Consider the following 20,763-nt stretch of genomic DNA (forward strand, 5'->3'; position numbering starts at 1 on the left):
AATTAGATTACAGATTTTATTTATTTAAAAAAGATAAGTTCAACAAGTTCACAGGAAGAAAAAAAGTATTTTAGAAGGTTAAAGGGCAGGTGATGCCATCGCTACAGAAAGAACCAATCATCTCTGATATTTACAGAAGGGCAGCTTAACCAGCCAGCAGAAGAACAATAGGGATGGGACAAGTGATAACACAACCAATCAACTGTTATGGGTATTCTCTGCTGGTCTCCACCTTCATATGCACTGATCTGAAAAGAGGACAGGTGAAATGAATATGGTAGAAGGCTACTGGATATTAGCGGTTACCTGTCCAGTTCTTCCTCATCAGTGCAGATGGAGAGTTAGTCACTTTAGACTGAGTCTGCACGACATCTACGGTCGCACTGGACACATCCTTATATGGCGCTTAACAGGCTGGGTATCCATGGCAACAGCCTGAGCAGTAGGGACTAATCAGATATGAGCATTTAGGCAACCGTTTGGCAACAAACAAGATACTTTTTCAGAAAGATAACTGTACAAATATCAGAACAAAAAACTTAAAACTCACTTGGTTTTAAAACTTTGTACTAAAGCTACTGAAATTCAAAATATATTTATTTTTAAAACGTTTTTAAAAAGCTGCGATTCAACCGTGGGTGTGTGTCTGGAGCTGAGGGGGAGGGGCTTGGGATTTGGCTATGATGTCACAGCCTCTTGTATGGCCAATGAGAACTCTTCTATTTCTGTCCCATTGGTTGCTGTTTGGTGCATTTGCCAATAAAACTAAATAAAGGATATTCTCAACACCATCAAAGGGGAAGAGATAGTAAAGAGGGACGAGACAGGAGTGAGAGTAAAGAAATGAAAGAGTAAAGAATTATCACATTTAATATCAAGTTCCATCGGGGGGGTGGGAGGACTATACATGACGTCGGAAGTGGAACGAAACAACCATACAACTGTGTGGCATGGGGGACTGTATAGCCGGGCGCACAGGGCCACGAAAACCACAGAGCTAGTGGAGAGATTAGCCAAAACGCTAACAATAACAGGAAGTTAAAACAAGTCAGTGGGAACAAACAAGAAGGGCCAAAGTTTACAATATTCTTTAAGAAATGTTGAACAATGTTTTGTACGATATTCTGTCCGGTTTGTAGCCAACACACCCACACGTCCACTGAACGATAAAAGATCTTCTCTATGTACGATAGATACTTTGTACGATATTTTGTCCGAAATTGTCAGGGTTGAGCGGGATCCTTCGGCCGGCCAGCGAGTGGTTATCTGGAAGAGATCCACTCCACACACACACAAAGCTGTCAACTGGCTGATCAGAGTTCGAGTGTGTGTGATAAAAGTTCTGACAGACAGTCTGATGTTTGATTGACAGCTCATCATGTCGAAGGCTCCTCCCCCTTTCAGGAAGGACCGGGAACACTGGATCAGAACATGGGCATGGTGAAACCCTGGGATAACGGACGAAAGAGATGTCGTTAAATGACAGATCATCATGGATCATGTTTTAGATGTCTTAGGGTCACACTGGTTTACCACTGCAAGGCTGTGTGTGTGTTCTGCTTACCGACTCGTCCTCGATCATGGCTGCCGAGTCGAAGAAGTCTGGTCTGAGCTCCGCCCTCTCACGTCTGTTCCTGGAGGGTGGCTGGAACGACAGAACGCGAGAATCAACGAATGAAGCGATACACACTGGACGAATTACACAACAGAATCGACGACCGAAAAGACAATCAAACACGACAGACAGGAAGTGATGTCACAGCAACCGGAAGTGACGTCACTAACCAGGTCGATGACCATGGTGTCTTCGAACTCCTCGTTCATGTCCTCCAGTTGACCTCTCGATGACATCATGACGTCCTCAAAGATTGGCTCTGCGTCATCCTCCATCAGACCACGACTAGAGAGAGAGGTGGGGGGGTCAGTACACACACACACTAGACTAGAGAGAGAGGTGGGGGGGTCAGTAAATACACACACTAGACTAGAGAGAGAGGTGGGGGGGATCAGTAAATACACACACTAGACTAGAGAGAGAGGTGGGGGGTCAGTAAATACACACACTAGACTAGAGAGAGAGGTGGGGGGTCAGTAAATACACACACTAGACACACTAGACTAGAGAGAGAGGTGGGGGGGGTCAGTAAATACACACACTAGACTAGAGAGAGGTGGGGGGTCAGTAAATACACACACTAGACTAGGGAGGTGGGGGTTCAGTAAATACACACACTAGACTAGAGAGAGGTGGGGGTTCAGTAAATACACACACTAGACTAGAGAGAGAGGTGGGGGGGGTCAGTAAATACACACACTAGACTAGAGAGAGAGGTGGGGGGTCAGTAAATACACACACTAGACTAGAGAGAGGTGGGGGGTCAGTAAATACACACACTAGACTAGAGAGAGGTGGGGGGTCAGTAAATACACACACTAGACTAGAGAGAGAGGAGGGGGGTCAGTAAATACACACACTAGACTAGAGAGTGGGGGGGTCAGTAAATACACACACTAGACTGGGGGGTCAGTAAATACACACACTAGACTAGAGAGAGAGGTGGGGGGTCAGTAAGACTAGGGGGGTCACACACTAGACTAGAGAGAGAGGTAGAGAGAGAGGGGGGTCAGTAAATACACACACTAGACTAGAGAGAGAGAGAGGTGGGGGGTCAGTAAATACACACACTAGACTAGAGAGAGAGGTGGGGGGTCAGTAAATACACACACTAGACTAGAGAGAGAGGTGGGGGGTCAGTAAATACACACACTAGACTAGAGAGAGAGGTGGGGGGGGTCAGTAAATACACACACTAGACTAGAGAGAGAGGTGGGGGGTCAGTAAATACACACACTAGACTAGAGAGATATTATTATTATATTATTATATTATAGAGAGAGAGGTGGGAGGTTCAGTACATACTAGAGGTCGACCGATTAATTAGGGATGATTTCAAGTTTTCATAACAATCGGAAATCGGTATTTTTGGGCGCCGATTTTATATACCTTTATTTAACTAGGCAAGTCAGTTAAGAAGACATTCTTATTTTCAATGACGGCCTAGGAACGGTGGGTTAACTGCGTTGTTCAGGGGCAGAACGACAGATTTTCACCTTGTCAGCTCGGGGGATCCAACCCTGCAACCTTGCAGTTAACTAGTCCAACGCAATAACGACCTGCCTCTCTCTCTCTTGTTGCACTCCACAAGGAGACTGACTGCCTGTTATGCAAATGCAATAAGCCAAGGTAAATTGATAGCTGGCATTAAACTTACCTTATAAAAAACAATCAATCATAATCACTAGTTAACTACACATGGTTGATAATATTACTAGATATTATCTAGCGTGTCCTGCGTTGCATATAATCTGACTGAGCATACAAGTATCTAAGTATCTGACTGAGCGGTGGTAGGCAGAAGCAGGCGCTTAAACATTCATTCAAACAGCACTTTAGTGCCTTTTGCCAGCAGATCTTCGTTGTGCGTCAAGCATTACGCTGTTTATGACTTCAAGCCTATCAACTCCCGAGATGAGGCTGGTGTAACCGAAGTGAAATGGCTAGCTAGTTAGCGCGCGCTAATAGCGTTTCAAATGTCACTCGCTCTGAGCCTTCTAGTAGTTGTTCTCATTGCTCTGCATGGGTAACGCTGCTTCGATGTGGTGGCTTTTGTCGTTGTGTTGCTGGTTCAAGCCCAGGGAGGAGCGAGGAGAGGGACAGAAGCTATACTGTTACACTGGCAATACTAAAGTGCCTATAAGAACATCCAATAGTCAAAAGTTAATGAAATACAAAATGGTATAGAGTGAAATAGTCCTATAATAACTACAACCTAAAACTTCTTACCTGGGAATATTGAAGACTCGTATGTTCTGAGCAAGGAACTGAAACGTTAGCTTTCTTACATAGCACATATTGCACTTTTACTTTCTTCTCCAACACTTTGTTTTTGGAATTATTTAAACCAAATTGAACATGTTTCATTATTTACTTGAGGCTAAATAGATTTTGATGTATTATATAAAGTTAAAATAAATGTTCATTCAGTATTGTTGTAATTGTCATTATGACAAATAAAAAATATATATAAAAAAATGGCAGATTAATCGTTATCGGCTTTTTTGGGCCTCCAATCGGTATCGGCGTTGAAAAATCAGAATCGGTCCTCCTCTAGTACATACACACACAAGACTAGAGAGAGAGAGGTGGGTGGGGGGGGTCAGGACATACACTAGACACGTGCCCGCACTAGACACGTGCCCGCACTAGACACGTGCCCGCACTAGACACGTGCCCGCACTAGACACGTGCCCGCACTAGACACGTGCACACACTAGACACGTGCACACACTAGACACGTGCACACACTAGACACGTGCACACACTAGACACGTGCACACACTAGACACGTGCACACACTAGACACGTGCACACACTAGACACGTGCACACACTAGACACGTGCACACACTAGACACGTGCACACACTAGACACGTGCACACACTAGACACGTGCACACACTAGACACGTGCACACACTAGACACGTGCACACACTAGACACGTGCACACACTAGACACGTGCACACACTAGACACGTGCACACACTAGACACGTGCACACACTAGACACGTGCACACACTAGACACGTACACAGTTTGTCTGACAGTCTGGTTGCGGGCCTTCATGTAGTTCATGGCTGTTCTGTCCTTCCTGCTGTCCTCCATCTTCTGTTGGCCTAGCCAAGACATCTGCATCTGGGGACTGCAGAGGAGAGGGTTACACACACACACACACACACACACACACACACAGTGCACGTGCGTACACACACACTTACTTGTGTACATAGTCGTTCTCTGAGCCAGGTTCAGAGTCGTGGTCAGGTAGGTGTGTGTCCGCCGCCTGCCGTGGGTTTTCTCTGAGGACGGTGGAGGTGAGCTGAGGGGTGGTTAGCGCCCCCGGTGTCTGGAGGCTGTCATTACCACGAAGCCAGGAGGCCTCCACACTACTCTCCTCTAGTGGGCCGACAGAGAGACGGAGGAAAAACATATTTTAGCAACATCTGCAGGTACTTGTATTTACACAGGGAGTGTACAAAACATTAAGAACACCTGCTCCTTCCATGACAGGTGACAGTTATGATCCCTTATTGACGTCACATGTTAAATCCACTTCAGTGTAGATGGAGGAGACAGGCTAAGGAAGGACATGGATTGTGTATGTGTGCCATTCAGAAGGTGAGTGGAGAAGACAAAACATTGAAGTGCCTTTGAACAGGGTATGGTAGTAGGTGTCAGGTGCACCGGTTTGTGTCAAGAACTGTAACGCTGCTGGGTTTTTCACACTCAACAGTTTCCCGTGTGTATCAAGAATGGTCCACCACCCAGAAGACATCCAGCCAACTTGACACAACTGTGGGAAGCATTAGAGTCAACATGGGCCAGCATCCCTGTGGAACGCTTTCCACACCTGGACCTCACCTTAGTCCATGCCCTGATGAACTGAGGCTGTTCTGAGGGCAAAAGGAAGTGCAACTGAATATTAGGAAGATGTTCCTCATGTTTAGTACCCTCAGTGTATGTCTCTGTGTGAGAGATAGACCCACCCTCGATGCGTTTACTCTTGTGTATTGGCGTCCGTCCCTTCTTGCTGCGGATGGAGCTGGTCTTGCTGCTGGCGCCTGACGTTACCGACATCCGGTCCCCATCCTCTCCTCCTGTTAGCAGACTGTTCCGGTAGGAGATTAAGGGCAGCCACACGTCCTCACGGCGCTCCGACATCGACTCCGACATAAACTTCTCCAGATACGAGTGACTGGGAGGAGGAGAGAGACGGGTTTCACACACAGTCTGCTTATTGTGACAATCATTTGACACCCACAGTCTGACAATCATTTGACACCCACAGTCTGCTTATTGTGACAATCATTTGACACCCACAGTCTGCTTATTGTGACAATCATTTGACACCCACAGTCTGCTTATTGTGACAATCATTTGACACACACACACAGGGCAGGTACTCACACAGTCTTCTTGTCCTGTCGCAGCAGTTTGGAGGAGAACTCTGAGAGGACCTCTAGGAAGGCCAGGTTAGGAGGAGGGAACTCTGCACCATGGGGGTTCTGGTACTTAAAGGCAAACTCTATACCATCCCTGTGGAGGGGGGAGAGAGGAAGAGAGACGAGGGGGGAGGGGTGAGACAGGAAGAGAGAGACGAGGGGGGAGACAGGAAGAGAGACGGGGGGGGACGAGGGGGGAGAGAGAAAGAGACACACGAGGGGTAAGGGGGGACACACAATCAGCTCAAGAATCTGTGTGCGCGCGTTGGGTCTGTCTGTCTGTCTGTGTGTGTGTGTTGTGTGGTGTGTGTGTTGGGTCTTACTTGTGCAGTGTAGCGACAGCCTCTCTGGTTTTGATCTGGTCCAGGCCGAAGGTGAGGGCGAAGCGCCGGGCCAACTCCTTGATGCCGCTGACGTGAGACGACGTTCTGTCCAGAGTAGGACCCTGGTCCTGGAGAAGCTCGTTGAACAGCTACAACACACACAGTGAACAGTGAGTGCGGGTGTGTCAGTGTGTGTGTGTGTGGAGCGGGTGTGTCAGTGTGTCAGCGTGTGTGTGTCAGTGTGTGTGTGTGTGTCAGCGTGTGTGTGTCAGTGTGTGTGTGTGTGTGTCAGCGTGTGTGTGTCAGTGTGTGTGTGTGTCAGCGTGTGTGTGTCAGTGTGTGTGTGTGTGTGTCAGCGTGTGTGTGTCAGTGTGTGTGTGTCAGCGTGTGTGTGTGTGTGCGGGTGTGTCAGCGTGTGTGTGTGTGTGTGTGGAGCGGGTGTGTCAGTGTGTGTGTGTGGAGCGGGTGTGTCAGCGTGTGTGTGTGGTCAGCGTGTGTGTCAGCGGGTGTGTCAGCGTGTGTGTGTGTGGAGCGGGTGTGTCAGCGTGTGTGTGTGTGGAGCGGGTGTGTCAGCGTGTGTGTGGAGCGGGTGTGTCAGCGTGTGTGTGGAGCGGGTGTGTCAGCGTGTGTGTGTGGAGCGTGGTGTGTCAGCGTGTGTGTGTGTGTGTGTGTCAGCGTGTGTGGAGCGGGTGTGTCAGCGTGTGTGGAGCGGGTGTGTCAGCGTGTGTGTGTGTGGAGCGGGTGTGTCAGCGTGTGTGTGTGTGGAGCGGGTGTGTCAGCGTGTGTGTGTGTGGAGCGGGTGTGTCAGCGTGTGTGTGTGTGTGGAGCGGGTGTCAGCGTGTCAGCGTGTGTGTGTGTGTGGGGCGGGTGTGTCAGCGTGTGTGTGTGTGTGGAGCGGGTGTGTCAGCGTGTGTGTGTGTGTGGAGCGGGTGTGTCAGCGTGTGTGTGTGTGGAGCGGGTGTGTCAGCGTGTGTGTGTGTGGAGCGGGTGTGTCAGCGTGTGTGTGTGGAGCGGGTGTGTCAGCGTGTGTGTGTGTGGAGCGGGTGTGTCAGCGTGTGTGTGTGTGGAGCGGGTGTGTCAGCGTGTGTGTGTGGAGCGGGTGTGTCAGCGTGTGTGTGTGGAGCGGGTGTGTCAGCGTGTGTGTGTGGAGCGGGTGTGTCAGCGTGTGTGTGTGTGGAGCGGGTGTGTCAGCGTGTGTGTGTGTGGAGCGGGTGTGTCAGCGTGTGTGTGTGGAGCGGGTGTGTCAGCGTGTGTGTGTGTGGAGCGGGTGTGTCAGCGTGTGTGTGTGTGGAGCGGGTGTGTCAGCGTGTGTGTGTGTGGAGCGGGTGTGTCAGCGTGTGTGTGTGTGGAGCGGGTGTGTCAGCGTGTGTGTGTGTGGAGCGGGTGTGTCAGCGTGTGTGTGTGTGGAGCGGGTGTGTCAGCGTGTGTGTGTGGGAGCGGGTGTGTCAGCGTGTGTGTGTGTGTGGAGCGGGTGTGTCAGCGGGTGTGTGTGTGTGGAGCGGGTGTGTCAGCGTGTGTGTGGAGCGGGTGTGTCAGCGTGTGTGTGGAGCGGGTGTGTCAGCGTGTGTGTGGAGCGGGTGTGTCAGCGTGTGTGTGGAGCGGGTGTGTCAGTGTGTGTGTGGAGCGGGTGTGTCAGTGTGTGTGTGGAGCGGGTGTGTCAGATCGTGTGTGTGGAGCGGGTGTGTCAGTGTGTGTGTGGAGCGGGTGTGTCAGCGTGTGTGTGGAGCGGGTGTGTCAGTGTGTGTGTGGAGCGGGTGTGTCAGTGTGTGTGTGGAGCGGGTGTGTCAGCGTGTGTGTGGAGCGGGTGTGTCAGTGTGTGTGTGGAGCGGGTGTGTCAGCGTGTGTGTGGAGCGGGTGTGTCAGTGTGTGTGTGGAGCGGGTGTGTCAGTACCTGTTGCAGACTGAGGATGAGGGTTTTGGCACAGAGGATCTTATCACTCTGTCTGGTCTTACTGAGAGTCTCCTTGATGATATCACCATAGTCATTATAATACTGGAGACAGAGACAGGAGAGAGAGAGACAGGAGAGAGAGAGAGAGACAGGAGAGAGAGAGAGAGACAGGAGAGAGACAGGAGAGAGAGACAGAGAGACAGGAGAGAGACAGAGACACAGGAGAGAGACAGAGACACAGGAGAGAGACAGAGACACAGGAGAGAGACAGAGACACAGGAGAGAGACAGAGACACAGGAGAGAGACAGAGACAGGAGAGAGACACAGGGGAGAGAGACACAGGAGAGAGAGACACAGGAGAGAGAGACACAGGAGAGAGAGACACAGGAGAGAGAGACAGAGAGACACAGGAGAGAGAGACAGAGAGACACAGGAGAGAGACAGAGACACAGGAGAGAGACAGAGACACAGGAGAGAGACAGAGACACAGGAGAGAGACAGAGACACAGGAGAGAGAGACAGAGACACAGGAGAGAGAGACAGAGACACAGGAGAGAGAGACAGAGACACAGGAGAGAGAGACAGAGACACAGGAGAGAGACAGAGACACAGGAGAGAGAGACAGAGACACAGGAGAGAGACAGAGACACAGGAGAGAGACAGAGACACAGGAGAGAGACAGAGACACAGGAGAGAGACAGGAGAGAGAGACAGACAGAGACAGGAGAAAGACAAAGGGACAGATAAGAGAGAGACCGATAAAGAGAGAGAGACAAGAGAAAGAGGAGTAAGAGAGAGAGACCAGTCAGATCTTTGGTTGAGGATACAAGAGGCTAGCATGATGATGTGTGACTATCAGACATGAAATAAGCATACAGGGATCAGGGACAGAAACCACTATTGTCATGTTTCATTGAAGTGTCAGATAGACAGGTGACAACCAGGTCAGCACCTTCATGTAGTGTTTGAAGATGTCTGCAGCAGCAGGCATGTCCACGATGTCATAGATGATGAGTTTGCTGAAGGCTGCGAGCAGGTTTCTCCTCTTGTGAAGAGCTTCTATCTTATTGGCTTCATCCTCCTCGTCGCCTTCTGGAGACAGAACATACATAGTTAGTGGTATGCGTGTGTCTGCGTGCGTAGAATGTGTGTGTGTGTAATAATAATAATAATAATAATAATTAGGTGGGTGCTTACAATTCCAATGTTTGAATTGGAAATGTTTTTTTTTTGCATATCCCAACTCCCCCAGAGACACTCTCAGAGTGGGGTCACGGCCAGGAATCAGACATTACTGACAGCGACCCTGGCGCAATGAGGATTAAGTGTCTTGCTCAAGGCATTGGCTGATTTTTCACCTAGTTGGCTCGTGATCTGAACCAGCGACCTTTCGGATACTGACCCAACCGCTAGGCCACCTGCTGTGTGTGTGTGTCTCTGTGTGTGTGTGTGTCTCACCCATGCTCTGGTTCTCATCGTCCTGGTCTATAAAGACGTGGTCCAGGATGAAGGTGAGCAGCTCGTTCTGTAAGGTGCTGTCTGGGTTGAACACCAGGGCCTCCAGTCCTTCTCTGCCCCCAGACACCAACTGGTGACTGAAGACCATCAGCAGGTCACACAACAACATGAAGGCCTGTTGTACAGGGAGGGAACACATCATCATTAACACCGCTCTTCATCATCACCACCATCATCATCATCAGTTTAAACTGGAGTGAGACTGGTCTAAGTGGAGTGAGACTGGTCTAAGTGGAGTGAGACTGGTCTAAGTGGAGTGAGACTGGTCTGACAGGTGCAAACTGGTTCGTACCTGTTCTTTGACAGGTGTGTTGACATTGGACAGACACTGCTGACAGACAGCCAGGAAGGACTTCACCACTCTCCTCAGAGCCACCAGGTCCTCCTTACTAGGAGTTCCCTCTGTGATTTTCACCAGCTGCCACAGTATGGAGTAGTGGGAACACTGCAGGGCCTGGACAGCGATCTGCTCTGGCATGGCCCCCTGCTCAATACCAGCCTTCAACAACCTGTAGCAGCTACCAAACAGGTCCCACCGCGTCAGGTCATGAGCACTGGGAACACACACACACACACACACACACACCAGTCAGAATCCTGGGAGGACCTATATATTCATGACTTACTGAGAGGGACGGCGAGAGGGAGCGAGGGTTCTACTCGAAATGAGACAGAGGATGGAAGGTCTTACTTGTGGAAGGCCGTGAGTCTCTTGAGGGTAGACAGAACGTTGTAGATGTCGTCATCGTCGGCCTCCTCGGCCTCTTGCAGCAGGTCTTCTACGGAGTGTGTGAAGCGGTCCGTTATCTCGTCGATGAGTTGCGAGCGGGCGATGTCCACTCTGTTCATGATGGTGTACTCCTCAGAACACAGGATGCTGTAGGTCTTACTGCAGGCCTCCAGAACATCTGTCTCAATGTGTTTGTCCACCACCAGGCGGATCTGCTTCAGTAAGGCATCTAGGTGCTGAGAGAAGGAGGGAGAAAGGGAGAGAAGGAGGGAGAGAGGAGGGGAGGGCGAGAAGGAGGGCGAGAAGGAGGGCGAGAAGGAGGGCGAGAAGGAGGGCGGAGGAGAGAAGGAGGGAGAGAAGGAGGGAGAGAGGTCAGTAACTACAGTCACCCATAAAGAAAACATCACACACAAACACATTAACTAGGCCTCTCACACACACAAACCGAGCATGCACACACACACACACACACACACCCACCCACCTTCTCCATACGCCCAGCGCTGTACACGTCCAGATCAAAGAACATAGGGATCTGTAGCAGGTTAGCCACCTTCTCAGAGTCAGCCTGGTACTTAGACAGGAGCATGGGCAGGGCCATGATGAAGTGTTCTGTCAGTTTGTTCTTGTCGTCTATCTGAGTCTTCCTCTCCTTCGCCGTGAGAACACGCTTCCCAGTGCCCCTGCCGACGGGTGGGTGAGCCTCTGCTGCCTGCCGGATGGTACACACCATCAACTCTATCAGGGAACTCTCCTGTCTGTCTGACAGCACTGTGATGGGATAGAGGAGAGAGAGAGATCACCGTCTGATTGTCAATCAACTCTTTATAAACAGACACTGGGACACAAACAGACACCGGGACACAGACAGACACCGGGACACAGACAGACACCGGGACACAGACACTGGGACACAAACAGACACCGGGACACAGACACTGGGACATAAACAGACACAAACAGACACACTGGGACATAAACAGACACAAACAGACACCGGGACACAAACAGACACCGGGACGCAAACAGACACCGGGCAAACAGCAAACAGACACCGGGACGCAAACAGACACCGGGACGCAAACAGACAGACGCAAACAGACACCGGACGCAAACAGACAGACAGACACCGGGACGCAGACAGACACCGGGACGCAGACAGACACCGGGACACAGACAGACACCGGGACACAGACAGACACCGGGACACAGACACAAACAGACACCGGGACACAAACAGACACCGGGACACAAACAGACACCGGGACACAAACAGACACCGGGACACAAACAGACACCGGGACACAAACAGACACCGGGACACAAACAGACACCGGGACACAGACACAAACAGAAACCGGGACACAGACACAAACAGAAACCGGGACACAGACACAAACAGACACCGGGACACAGACACAAACAGACACCGGGACACAAACAGACACCGGGACACAAACAGACACCGGGACACAAACAGACACCGGGACACAAACAGACACCGGGACACAAACAGACACCGGGACACAAACAGACACAAACAGACACCGGGACGCAGACACAAACAGACACCGGGACACAAACAGACACCGGGACACAAACAGACACAAACAGACACCGGGACACAGACAGACACCGGGACACAGACAGACACCGGGACACAAACAGACACCGGGACACAGACAGACACCGGGACACAGACAGACACCGGGACACAGACACTGGGACATAAACAGACACAAACAGACACCGGGACATAAACAGACACCGGGACATAAACAGACACCGGGACGCAAACAGACACCGGGACGCAAACAGACACCGGGACGCAAACAGACACCGGGACGCAAACAGACACCGGGACGCAAACAGACACCGGGACGCAAACAGACACCGGGACGCAAACAGACACCGGGACGCAAACAGACACCGGGACGCAAACAGACACCGGGACGCAAACAGACACCGGGACGCAAACAGACACCGGGACGCAAACAGACACCGGGACGCAAACAGACACCGGGACGCAAACAGACACCGGGACGCAAACAGACACCGGGACGCAAACGAACACCGGGACGCAAACGAACACAAACAACCGGGACATAAACAGACACAAAACAAACACCGGAACGCAAACAGACACCGGAACGCAAACAGACACCGGGACGCAAACAGACACCGGGACACAGACAGACACCGGGATACAGACACAAACAAACACCGGGACACAGACAGACACCGGGGACACAAACAGACACAAACAGACACCGGGGACACAAACAGACAGACACAAACAGACACCGGGACACAAACAGACACCGGGACACAGACAGACACCGGGACACAGACACAAACAGACACCGGGACACAGACACAAACGGACACCGGGACGCAAACGGACACCGGGACGCAGACGGACACCGGGGGACGCAGACGGACACCGGGGGACGCAGACGGACACCGGGGGACGCAGACGGACACCGGGGGACGCAGACGGACACCGGGGGACGCAGACGGACACCGGGGGACGCAGACGGACACCGGGGGACGCAGACGGACACCGGGGGACGCAGACGGACACCGGGGGACGCAGACGGACACCGGGGGACGCAGACGGACACCGGGACACAGACAGACACCGGGACACAGACAGACACCGGGACGACAGACGGACACAGACAGACACCGGGACACAGGGACGGGACACAGACAGACACCGGGACACAGACAGACACCGGGACGCAGACGAACACCGGGACGCAGACGAACACCGGGACGCAGACGAACACCGGGACGCACACCGGACGCAGACGAACAGACGAACACCGGGACGCAGACGAACACCGGGACGCAGACGAACACCGGGACGCAGACGAACACCGGGACGCAGACGAACACCGGGACGCAGACGAACACCGGGACGCAGACGAACACCGGGACGCAGACGAACACCGGGACACAGACGAACACCGGGACACAAACAGACACCGGGACACAGACAGACACCGGGACACAGACACACAAACAGACACCGGGACACAAACAGACACCGGGACACAGACACAAACAGACACCGGGACACAGACACACAAACAGACACCGGGACACAAACAGACACAAACAGACACAAACAGACACCGGGACGACAAACAGACACAAACAGACACCGGGACACAAACAGACACCGGGACACAAACAGACACCGGGACACAGACAGACACCGGGACACAGACAGACACCGGGACACAGACAGACACCGGGACACAGACAGACACCGGGACACAGACAGACACCGGGACACAGACAGACACCGGGACACAGACAGACACCGGGACACAAACAGACACCGGGACACAAACAGACACCGGGACACAAACAGACACCGGGACACAGACACAAACAGACACCGGGACGCAAACAGACACCGGGACACAGACACAAACAGACACCGGGACGCAAACAGACACCGGGACACAGACACCGGGACACAGACACCGGGACACAGACACCGGGACACAAACAGACACCGGGACACAAACAGACACCGGGACATAAACAGACACCGGGACACAGACACCGGGACACAAACAACCGGGACACAAACAACCGGGACACAAACAGACACCGGGACACAAACAGACACAAACAGACACCGGGACACAAACAACCGGGACATAAACAGACACACAAACAACCGGGACATAAACAGACACCGGGACACAAACAGACACAAACAACCGGGACATAAACAGACACCGGGACGCAAACAGACAGACACCGGGACGCAAACAGACAGACACCGGGACGCAAACAGACAGACACCGGGGCGCAAACAGACAGACACCGGGACGCAAACAGACAGACACCGGGACGCAAACAGACAGACACCGGGACGCAAACAGACAGACACCGGGCGCAAACAGACAGACACCGGGACGCAAACAGACAGACACCGGGACGCAAACAGACAGACACCGGGACGCAAACAGACAGACACCGGGACGCAAACAGACAGACACCGGGACATAACCAGTGAGTTATGGTAAAGATATCTCACCCTCCTCTCCTTGTACAGGCTCCTCCAGCAGTAACTCAGTCATACACTCCCAGTCCTTCAGCAGCTCCTGAGAACTCTCCCACAGAGAGTCCACCAGATAGGCTGCATGTTCATGAAGCTCACTCTCCAAGAAGAACAGCACCAGCATGCGGAGGAGGTTCCCGTTGGGGCTGCTCCTCCCTCTCCTCTTAGCCAACTCCTCCTCTGCCTGGGGGTCATGTCTGCTGAACAACCTGCACACAAAGTGGAATGTTGCTGGAGAAGGTCAATATCAGCCAATAATAGTCACTGAATGGATTTATGGGTTGGATTCCAACACTCAGACAGGCAGGCAGACTCACTTCCTGTGCAGGAACTCTCCTGCTGCCACGGCGACAGGTCTGTGGGCAGAGTAAACCAGGTGGTAGACATTCTCGCAGTCCTCATTGGACAACGCATCCTCGCTGCCCCTAGAACAACCAATCACAACTAGTGACATTAAAACGGGGCAGCCAATCCCAAACCGTTACAATAAGCACACAGGGTCCCATTATACGAGTATGTGTGAAATGGTAAACGTGTGTTGACATGTAAACGTGTGTTGACATGTAAACGCGTGTTGACATGTAAACGCGTGTTGACATGTAAACGCGTGTTGACATGTAAACGCGTGTTGACATGTAAACGCGTGTTGACATGTAAACGCGTGTTGACATGTAAACGCGTGTTGACATGTAAACGCGTGTTGACATGTAAACGCGTGTTGACATGTAAACGCGTGTTGACATGTAAACGCGTGTTGACATGTAAACGTGTGTTGACATGTAAACGTGTGTTGACATGTAAACGTGTGTGTATGTGTTGACATGTAAACGTGTGTTGACATGTAAACGTGTGTTGACATGTAAACGTGTGTTGACATGTAAACGTGTGTTGACATGTAAACGTGTGTTGACATGTAAACGTGTGTGTATGTGTTGACATGTAAACGTGTGTTGACATGTAAACGTGTGTTGACATGTAAACGTGTGTTGACATGTAAACGTGTGTTGACATGTAAACGTGTGTTGACATGTAAACGCGTGTTGACATGTAAACGCGTGTTGACATGTAAACGCGTGTTGACATGTAAACGCGTGTTGACATGTAAACGCGTGTTGACATGTAAACGTGTGTGTATGTGTTGACATGTAAACGCGTGTTGACATGTAAACGTGTGTTGACATGTAAACGCGTGTTGACATGTAAACGTGTGTTGACATGTAAACGCGTGTGTTGACATGTAAACGCGTGTTGACATGTAAACGTGTGTTGACATGTAAACGCGTGTTGATATGTAAACGTGTGTGTATGTGTTGATATGTAAACATGTGTTGATATGTAAACATGTGTTGATATGTAAACGTGTGTTGATATGTAAACGTGTGTTGATATGTAAACGTGTGTGTATGTGTTGATATGTAAACATGTGTTGATATGTAAACGTGTGTGTATGTGTTGATATGTAAACGTGTGTTGATATGTAAACGTGTGTTGATATGTAAACATGTGTTGATATGTAAACGTGTGTGTATGTGTTGATATGTAAACGTGTGTTGACATGTAAACATGTGTTGACATGTAAACATGTGTTGATATGTAAACATGTGTTGATATGTAAACATGTGTGTATGTGTTGATATGTAAACATGTGTTGACATGTAAACGTGTGTTGACATGTAAACGTGTGTTGATATGTAAACGTGTGTGTATGTGTTGATATGTAAACGTGTGTTGATATGTAAACGTGTGTTGATATGTAAACATGTGTTGATATGTAAACATGTGTGTATGTGTTGATATGTAAACATGTGTTGACATGTAAACGTGTGTTGACATGTAAACGTGTGTTGACATGTAAACGTGTGTGTATGTGTTGATATGTAAACGTGTGTTGATATGTAAACGTGTGTTGATATGTAAACGTGTGTTGATATGTAAACATGTGTTGATATGTAAACATGTGTGTATGTGTTGATATGTAAACATGTGTTGATATGTAAACATGTGTTGATATGTAAACATGTGTGTATGTGTTGATATGTAAACGTGTGTTGACATGTAAACGTGTGTTGACATGTAAACGTGTGTGTATGTGTTGACATGTAAACGCGTGTTGACATGTAAACGCGTGTTGACATGTAAACGCGTGTTGACATGTAAACGCGTGTTGACATGTAAACGCGTGTTGACATGTAAACGCGTGTTGACATGTAAACGCGTGTTGACATGTAAACGCGTGTTGACATGTAAACGCGTGTTGACATGTAAACGCGTGTTGACATGTAAACGCGTGTTGACATGTAAACGCGTGTTGACATGTAAACGCGTGTTGACATGTAAACGCGTGTTGACATGTAAACGCGTGTTGACATGTAAACGCGTGTTGACATGTAAACGCGTGTTGACATGTAAACGCGTGTTGACATGTAAACGCGTGTTGACATGTAAACGCGTGTTGACATGTAAACGCGTGTTGACATGTAAACGCGTGTTGACATGTAAACGTGTGTTGACATGTAAACGTGTGTTGACATGTAAACGTGTGTTGACATGTAAACGTGTGTGTATGTGTTGACATGTAAACGTGTGTGTATGTGTTGACATGTAAACGTGTGTTGACATGTAAACGTGTGTTGACATGTAAACGTGTGTTGACATGTAAACGCGTGTTGACATGTAAACGCGTGTTGACATGTAAACGCGTGTTGACATGTAAACGCGTGTTGACATGTAAACGCGTGTTGACATGTAAACGTGTGTGTATGTGTTGACATGTAAACGTGTGTTGACATGTAAACGTGTGTTGACATGTAAACGTGTGTTGACATGTAAACGTGTGTTGACATGTAAACGTGTGTTGACATGTAAACGTGTGTTGACATGTAAACGTGTGTTGACATGTAAACGCGTGTTGACATGTAAACGCGTGTTGACATGTAAACGCGTGTTGACATGTAAACGCGTGTTGACATGTAAACGCGTGTTGACATGTAAACGTGTGTGTATGTGTTGATATGTAAACGCGTGTTGACATGTAAACGTGTGTTGATATGTAAACGTGTGTGTATGTGTTGATATGTAAACGCGTGTTGACATGTAAACGTGTGTTGATATGTAAACGTGTGTGTATGTGTTGATATGTAAACATGTGTTGATATGTAAACGTGTGTTGATATGTAAACGTGTGTTGATATGTAAACGTGTGTGTATGTGTTGATATGTAAACATGTGTTGATATGTAAACGTGTGTGTATGTGTTGATATGTAAACGTGTGTTGATATGTAAACGTGTGTTGATATGTAAACATGTGTTGATATGTAAACGTGTGTGTATGTGTTGATATGTAAACGTGTGTTGACATGTAAACATGTGTTGACATGTAAACATGTGTTGACATGTAAACATGTGTTGATATGTAAACATGTGTGTATGTGTTGATATGTAAACATGTGTTGACATGTAAACGTGTGTTGACATGTAAACGTGTGTTGATATGTAAACGTGTGTGTATGTGTTGATATGTAAACGTGTGTTGATATGTAAACGTGTGTTGATATGTAAACATGTGTTGACATGTAAACATGTGTTGACATGTAAACATGTGTTGATATGTAAACATGTGTGTATGTGTTGATATGTAAACATGTGTTGACATGTAAACGTGTGTTGATATGTAAACGTGTGTGTATGTGTTGATATGTAAACATGTGTTGACATGTAAACGTGTGTTGATATGTAAATGTGTGTTGATATGTAAACGTGTGTTGATATGTAAACGTGTGTTGATATGTAAACATGTGTTGATATGTAAACATGTGTGTATGTGTTGATATGTAAACGTGTGTTGATATGTAAACGTGTGTTGATATGTAAACGTGTGTTGATATGTAAACGTGTGTTGATATGTAAACGTGTGTTGATATGTAAACGTGTGTTGATATGTAAACGTGTGTTGATATGTAAACGTGTGTTGATATGTAAACGTGTGTTGATATGTAAACATGTGTTGATATGTAAACATGTGTGTATGTGTTGATATGTAAACATGTGTTGATATGTAAACGTGTGTTGATATGTAAACGTGTGTTGATATGTAAACGTGTGTTGATATGTAAACGTGCGTGTGTGTGTTGATACTAGTGGTGTAACGGACCGTAGTTGGTACGGATCACCCCCCACGGTTCGACACGCATGTGAACCGTGGATCAATTGCAAAGTTTAACCATCATAGTGAGAAATACAGTTTCACTGCCTCTGTTACTTTTTAAAGTCATAATTCCCTAAATATAGATGCAGAATTGCAGTGAAAAGATAGACGACAGATGCTGTGTTTTACTCTGAAGCCCGAAGGTTGATTAGATTTTTAAAATAGTTTTGTGTACTGTTCACGTGAACGGGGACTGTTGAATCCCAACGGATCATTCCTGGATGCTCACGTTGCAAAAAGCAAAGAAGAAATAAGGGCAGTGACAGACATGGCTAGTGGGAGGAGCTGAAGAACTGGAAAAGACTCCCGCTTCATTTAAGTCTCATGTATGGGAGCATTTAGGCTTCCCTGTCAAATATGATGACGGAAGAAGGGTGGTGGACAACACCATTACGGTGTGTAGGCATTGAGCCACAGAAAGACGTATGATCAGGGAAATACATGGAGTGTGGCCAGATATTTAAAGCATCAGCAGCCTGGTGTGTCAGTGACGGGAAGCAACTCAGCCAAGAGACAACAACTTCTCACCGCGGCATTTAAGCAGCCCTTTGCTGCAGAATCAGCACGAGTAAAGTCATCACCAAATCTACTGGGATGTTTATCACTGCAGACATGACGCCATACTCTGTTGTGGAAAACAAAGGGTTTAAACATACGGTGAAAGTGCTTGAGCCACGCTAACTTCAGTATGGAGATCGTGCCAGGTCTTTATGAACAAATATCAAAATTGTCGAAGAAATTATCCAAGGAATCCTCTGTTCCCTCTGTCACCATAATTTGCAAATAAATTCATTTAAAATCCTACAATGTGATTTTCTGGATTTTTTTTCTCATTTTGTCTGTCATAGTTGAAGTGTACCTATGATGAAAATTACAGGCCTTTCTCATCTTAAGTGGGAGAACTTGCACAATTGGTGGCTGACTAAATACTTTTTTGCCCCACTGTAAATGCAGTGATAGAGGCTGGACTGGGGCAGCAGATAGCTTGCTTTGCACGTGATCAACTTAGCATCCCAAAGGGGAATCTCAGGTAACCAGACGGACGGACCTCAGGTAACCAGACGGACGGACCTCAGGTAACCAGACGGACGGACCTCAGGTAACCAGACGGACGGACCTCAGGTAACCAGACGGACGGACATGTTGGAGAGACATCTTGAGCAGCAGGCAGCTGTATACTCTGCACTGACAGACAAGACCCTGAAAAAAAGTGATCTGTCTGATAACGTGAAAGTGGCAGGAGGTCCTCCAGGTGGTCAAACCCCTCAAAGCGGTTACAACCCTGCTGAGCACTGAAACTGCACCGTCTGTGTCCACGATCCTACCTCTGAAAACAAGGATTCTACAATCCATGGTCCCAAGTGAGGAAAACAGCACCATCACTAGAGATGTCAAGGCTGCCATTAGGGAGGACCTGAAACCCAGGTACCCCCCTAATGTACAGGACTACCTTCATAGATCTACTGCACTGGATCCAAGGTTCAAGTCCCTGTCTGTTGCAAGTCCCTGTCTGTTGCAAGTCCCTGTCTGTTGCAAGTCCCTGTCTGTTGCAAGTCCCTGTCTGTTGCAAGTCCCTGCCCTACAGGAGAACAAACCGTGATCGCACCACTGAGATTGTGGCCACTGAAGAGGTAAAAAAAATAAAGAGTGAATTACTTAAATATTAAAAATATACTGCAGTCTAATCTTAGTCTATACTAGAGGTCGACCGATTAATCGGAATGGACGATTAATTAGGGCCGATTTCAAGTTTTCATAACAATCGGAAAACTGTATTTTTGGGCGCAGATTTAAAAAAAAAAAAAAATTTTTTTAATACCTTTATATAACTAGGCAAGTCAGTTAAGAACACATTCTTATTTTCAATGACGGCCTAGGAACGGTGGGTTAACTGCGTTGTTCAGGGGCAGAACGACAGATTTTCACCTTGTTAGCTCGGGGGAACCAATCC

The 20,763-nt window shown here is 48.7% G+C and overlaps 1 protein-coding gene and 1 long non-coding RNA gene across 4 annotated transcripts in view; one reads left to right on the forward strand and one right to left on the reverse strand.

Moving 5' to 3' along the window:
- Positions 1 to 2: 2 nt before the first annotated feature.
- LOC118379102 (cohesin subunit SA-1-like) overlaps positions 3 to 20,763 on the reverse strand; it is a 51,947-nt gene continuing 31,186 nt past the window's right edge. The window contains 16 exon segments of the mRNA XM_052499399.1: positions 3 to 1,448; positions 1,565 to 1,645; positions 1,786 to 1,900; positions 4,650 to 4,760; positions 4,837 to 5,014; positions 5,605 to 5,813; positions 6,026 to 6,154; positions 6,384 to 6,532; positions 8,275 to 8,376; positions 9,228 to 9,367; positions 9,734 to 9,908; positions 10,086 to 10,347; positions 10,485 to 10,759; positions 11,008 to 11,294; positions 14,584 to 14,816; positions 14,925 to 15,032. Of these exon segments, the coding sequence (XP_052355359.1) occupies positions 1,425 to 1,448; positions 1,565 to 1,645; positions 1,786 to 1,900; positions 4,650 to 4,760; positions 4,837 to 5,014; positions 5,605 to 5,813; positions 6,026 to 6,154; positions 6,384 to 6,532; positions 8,275 to 8,376; positions 9,228 to 9,367; positions 9,734 to 9,908; positions 10,086 to 10,347; positions 10,485 to 10,759; positions 11,008 to 11,294; positions 14,584 to 14,816; positions 14,925 to 15,032 (2,578 nt within the window). The 3' untranslated portion in view covers positions 3 to 1,424.
- Positions 1,908 to 3,048, forward strand: LOC127916712 (uncharacterized). 3 transcript variants are annotated; one of them, XR_008095617.1, is made up of 3 exons: positions 1,908 to 1,996; positions 2,129 to 2,171; positions 2,899 to 3,048. It is a non-coding gene; the product is annotated as an uncharacterized LOC127916712 (long non-coding RNA). The 3 variants fall into 3 exon arrangements; XR_008095615.1 differs by lacking the exon at positions 2,129 to 2,171 and adding an exon at positions 2,287 to 2,331 and having other exon boundaries at positions 2,901 to 3,048; XR_008095616.1 differs by lacking the exon at positions 2,129 to 2,171 and adding an exon at positions 2,783 to 2,827 and having other exon boundaries at positions 2,901 to 3,048.

Source organism: Oncorhynchus keta, chromosome 37 (genome assembly GCF_023373465.1).
Source record: "Oncorhynchus keta strain PuntledgeMale-10-30-2019 chromosome 37, Oket_V2, whole genome shotgun sequence".
NCBI classification, from domain to species: Eukaryota; Metazoa; Chordata; class Actinopteri; order Salmoniformes; family Salmonidae; genus Oncorhynchus; species Oncorhynchus keta.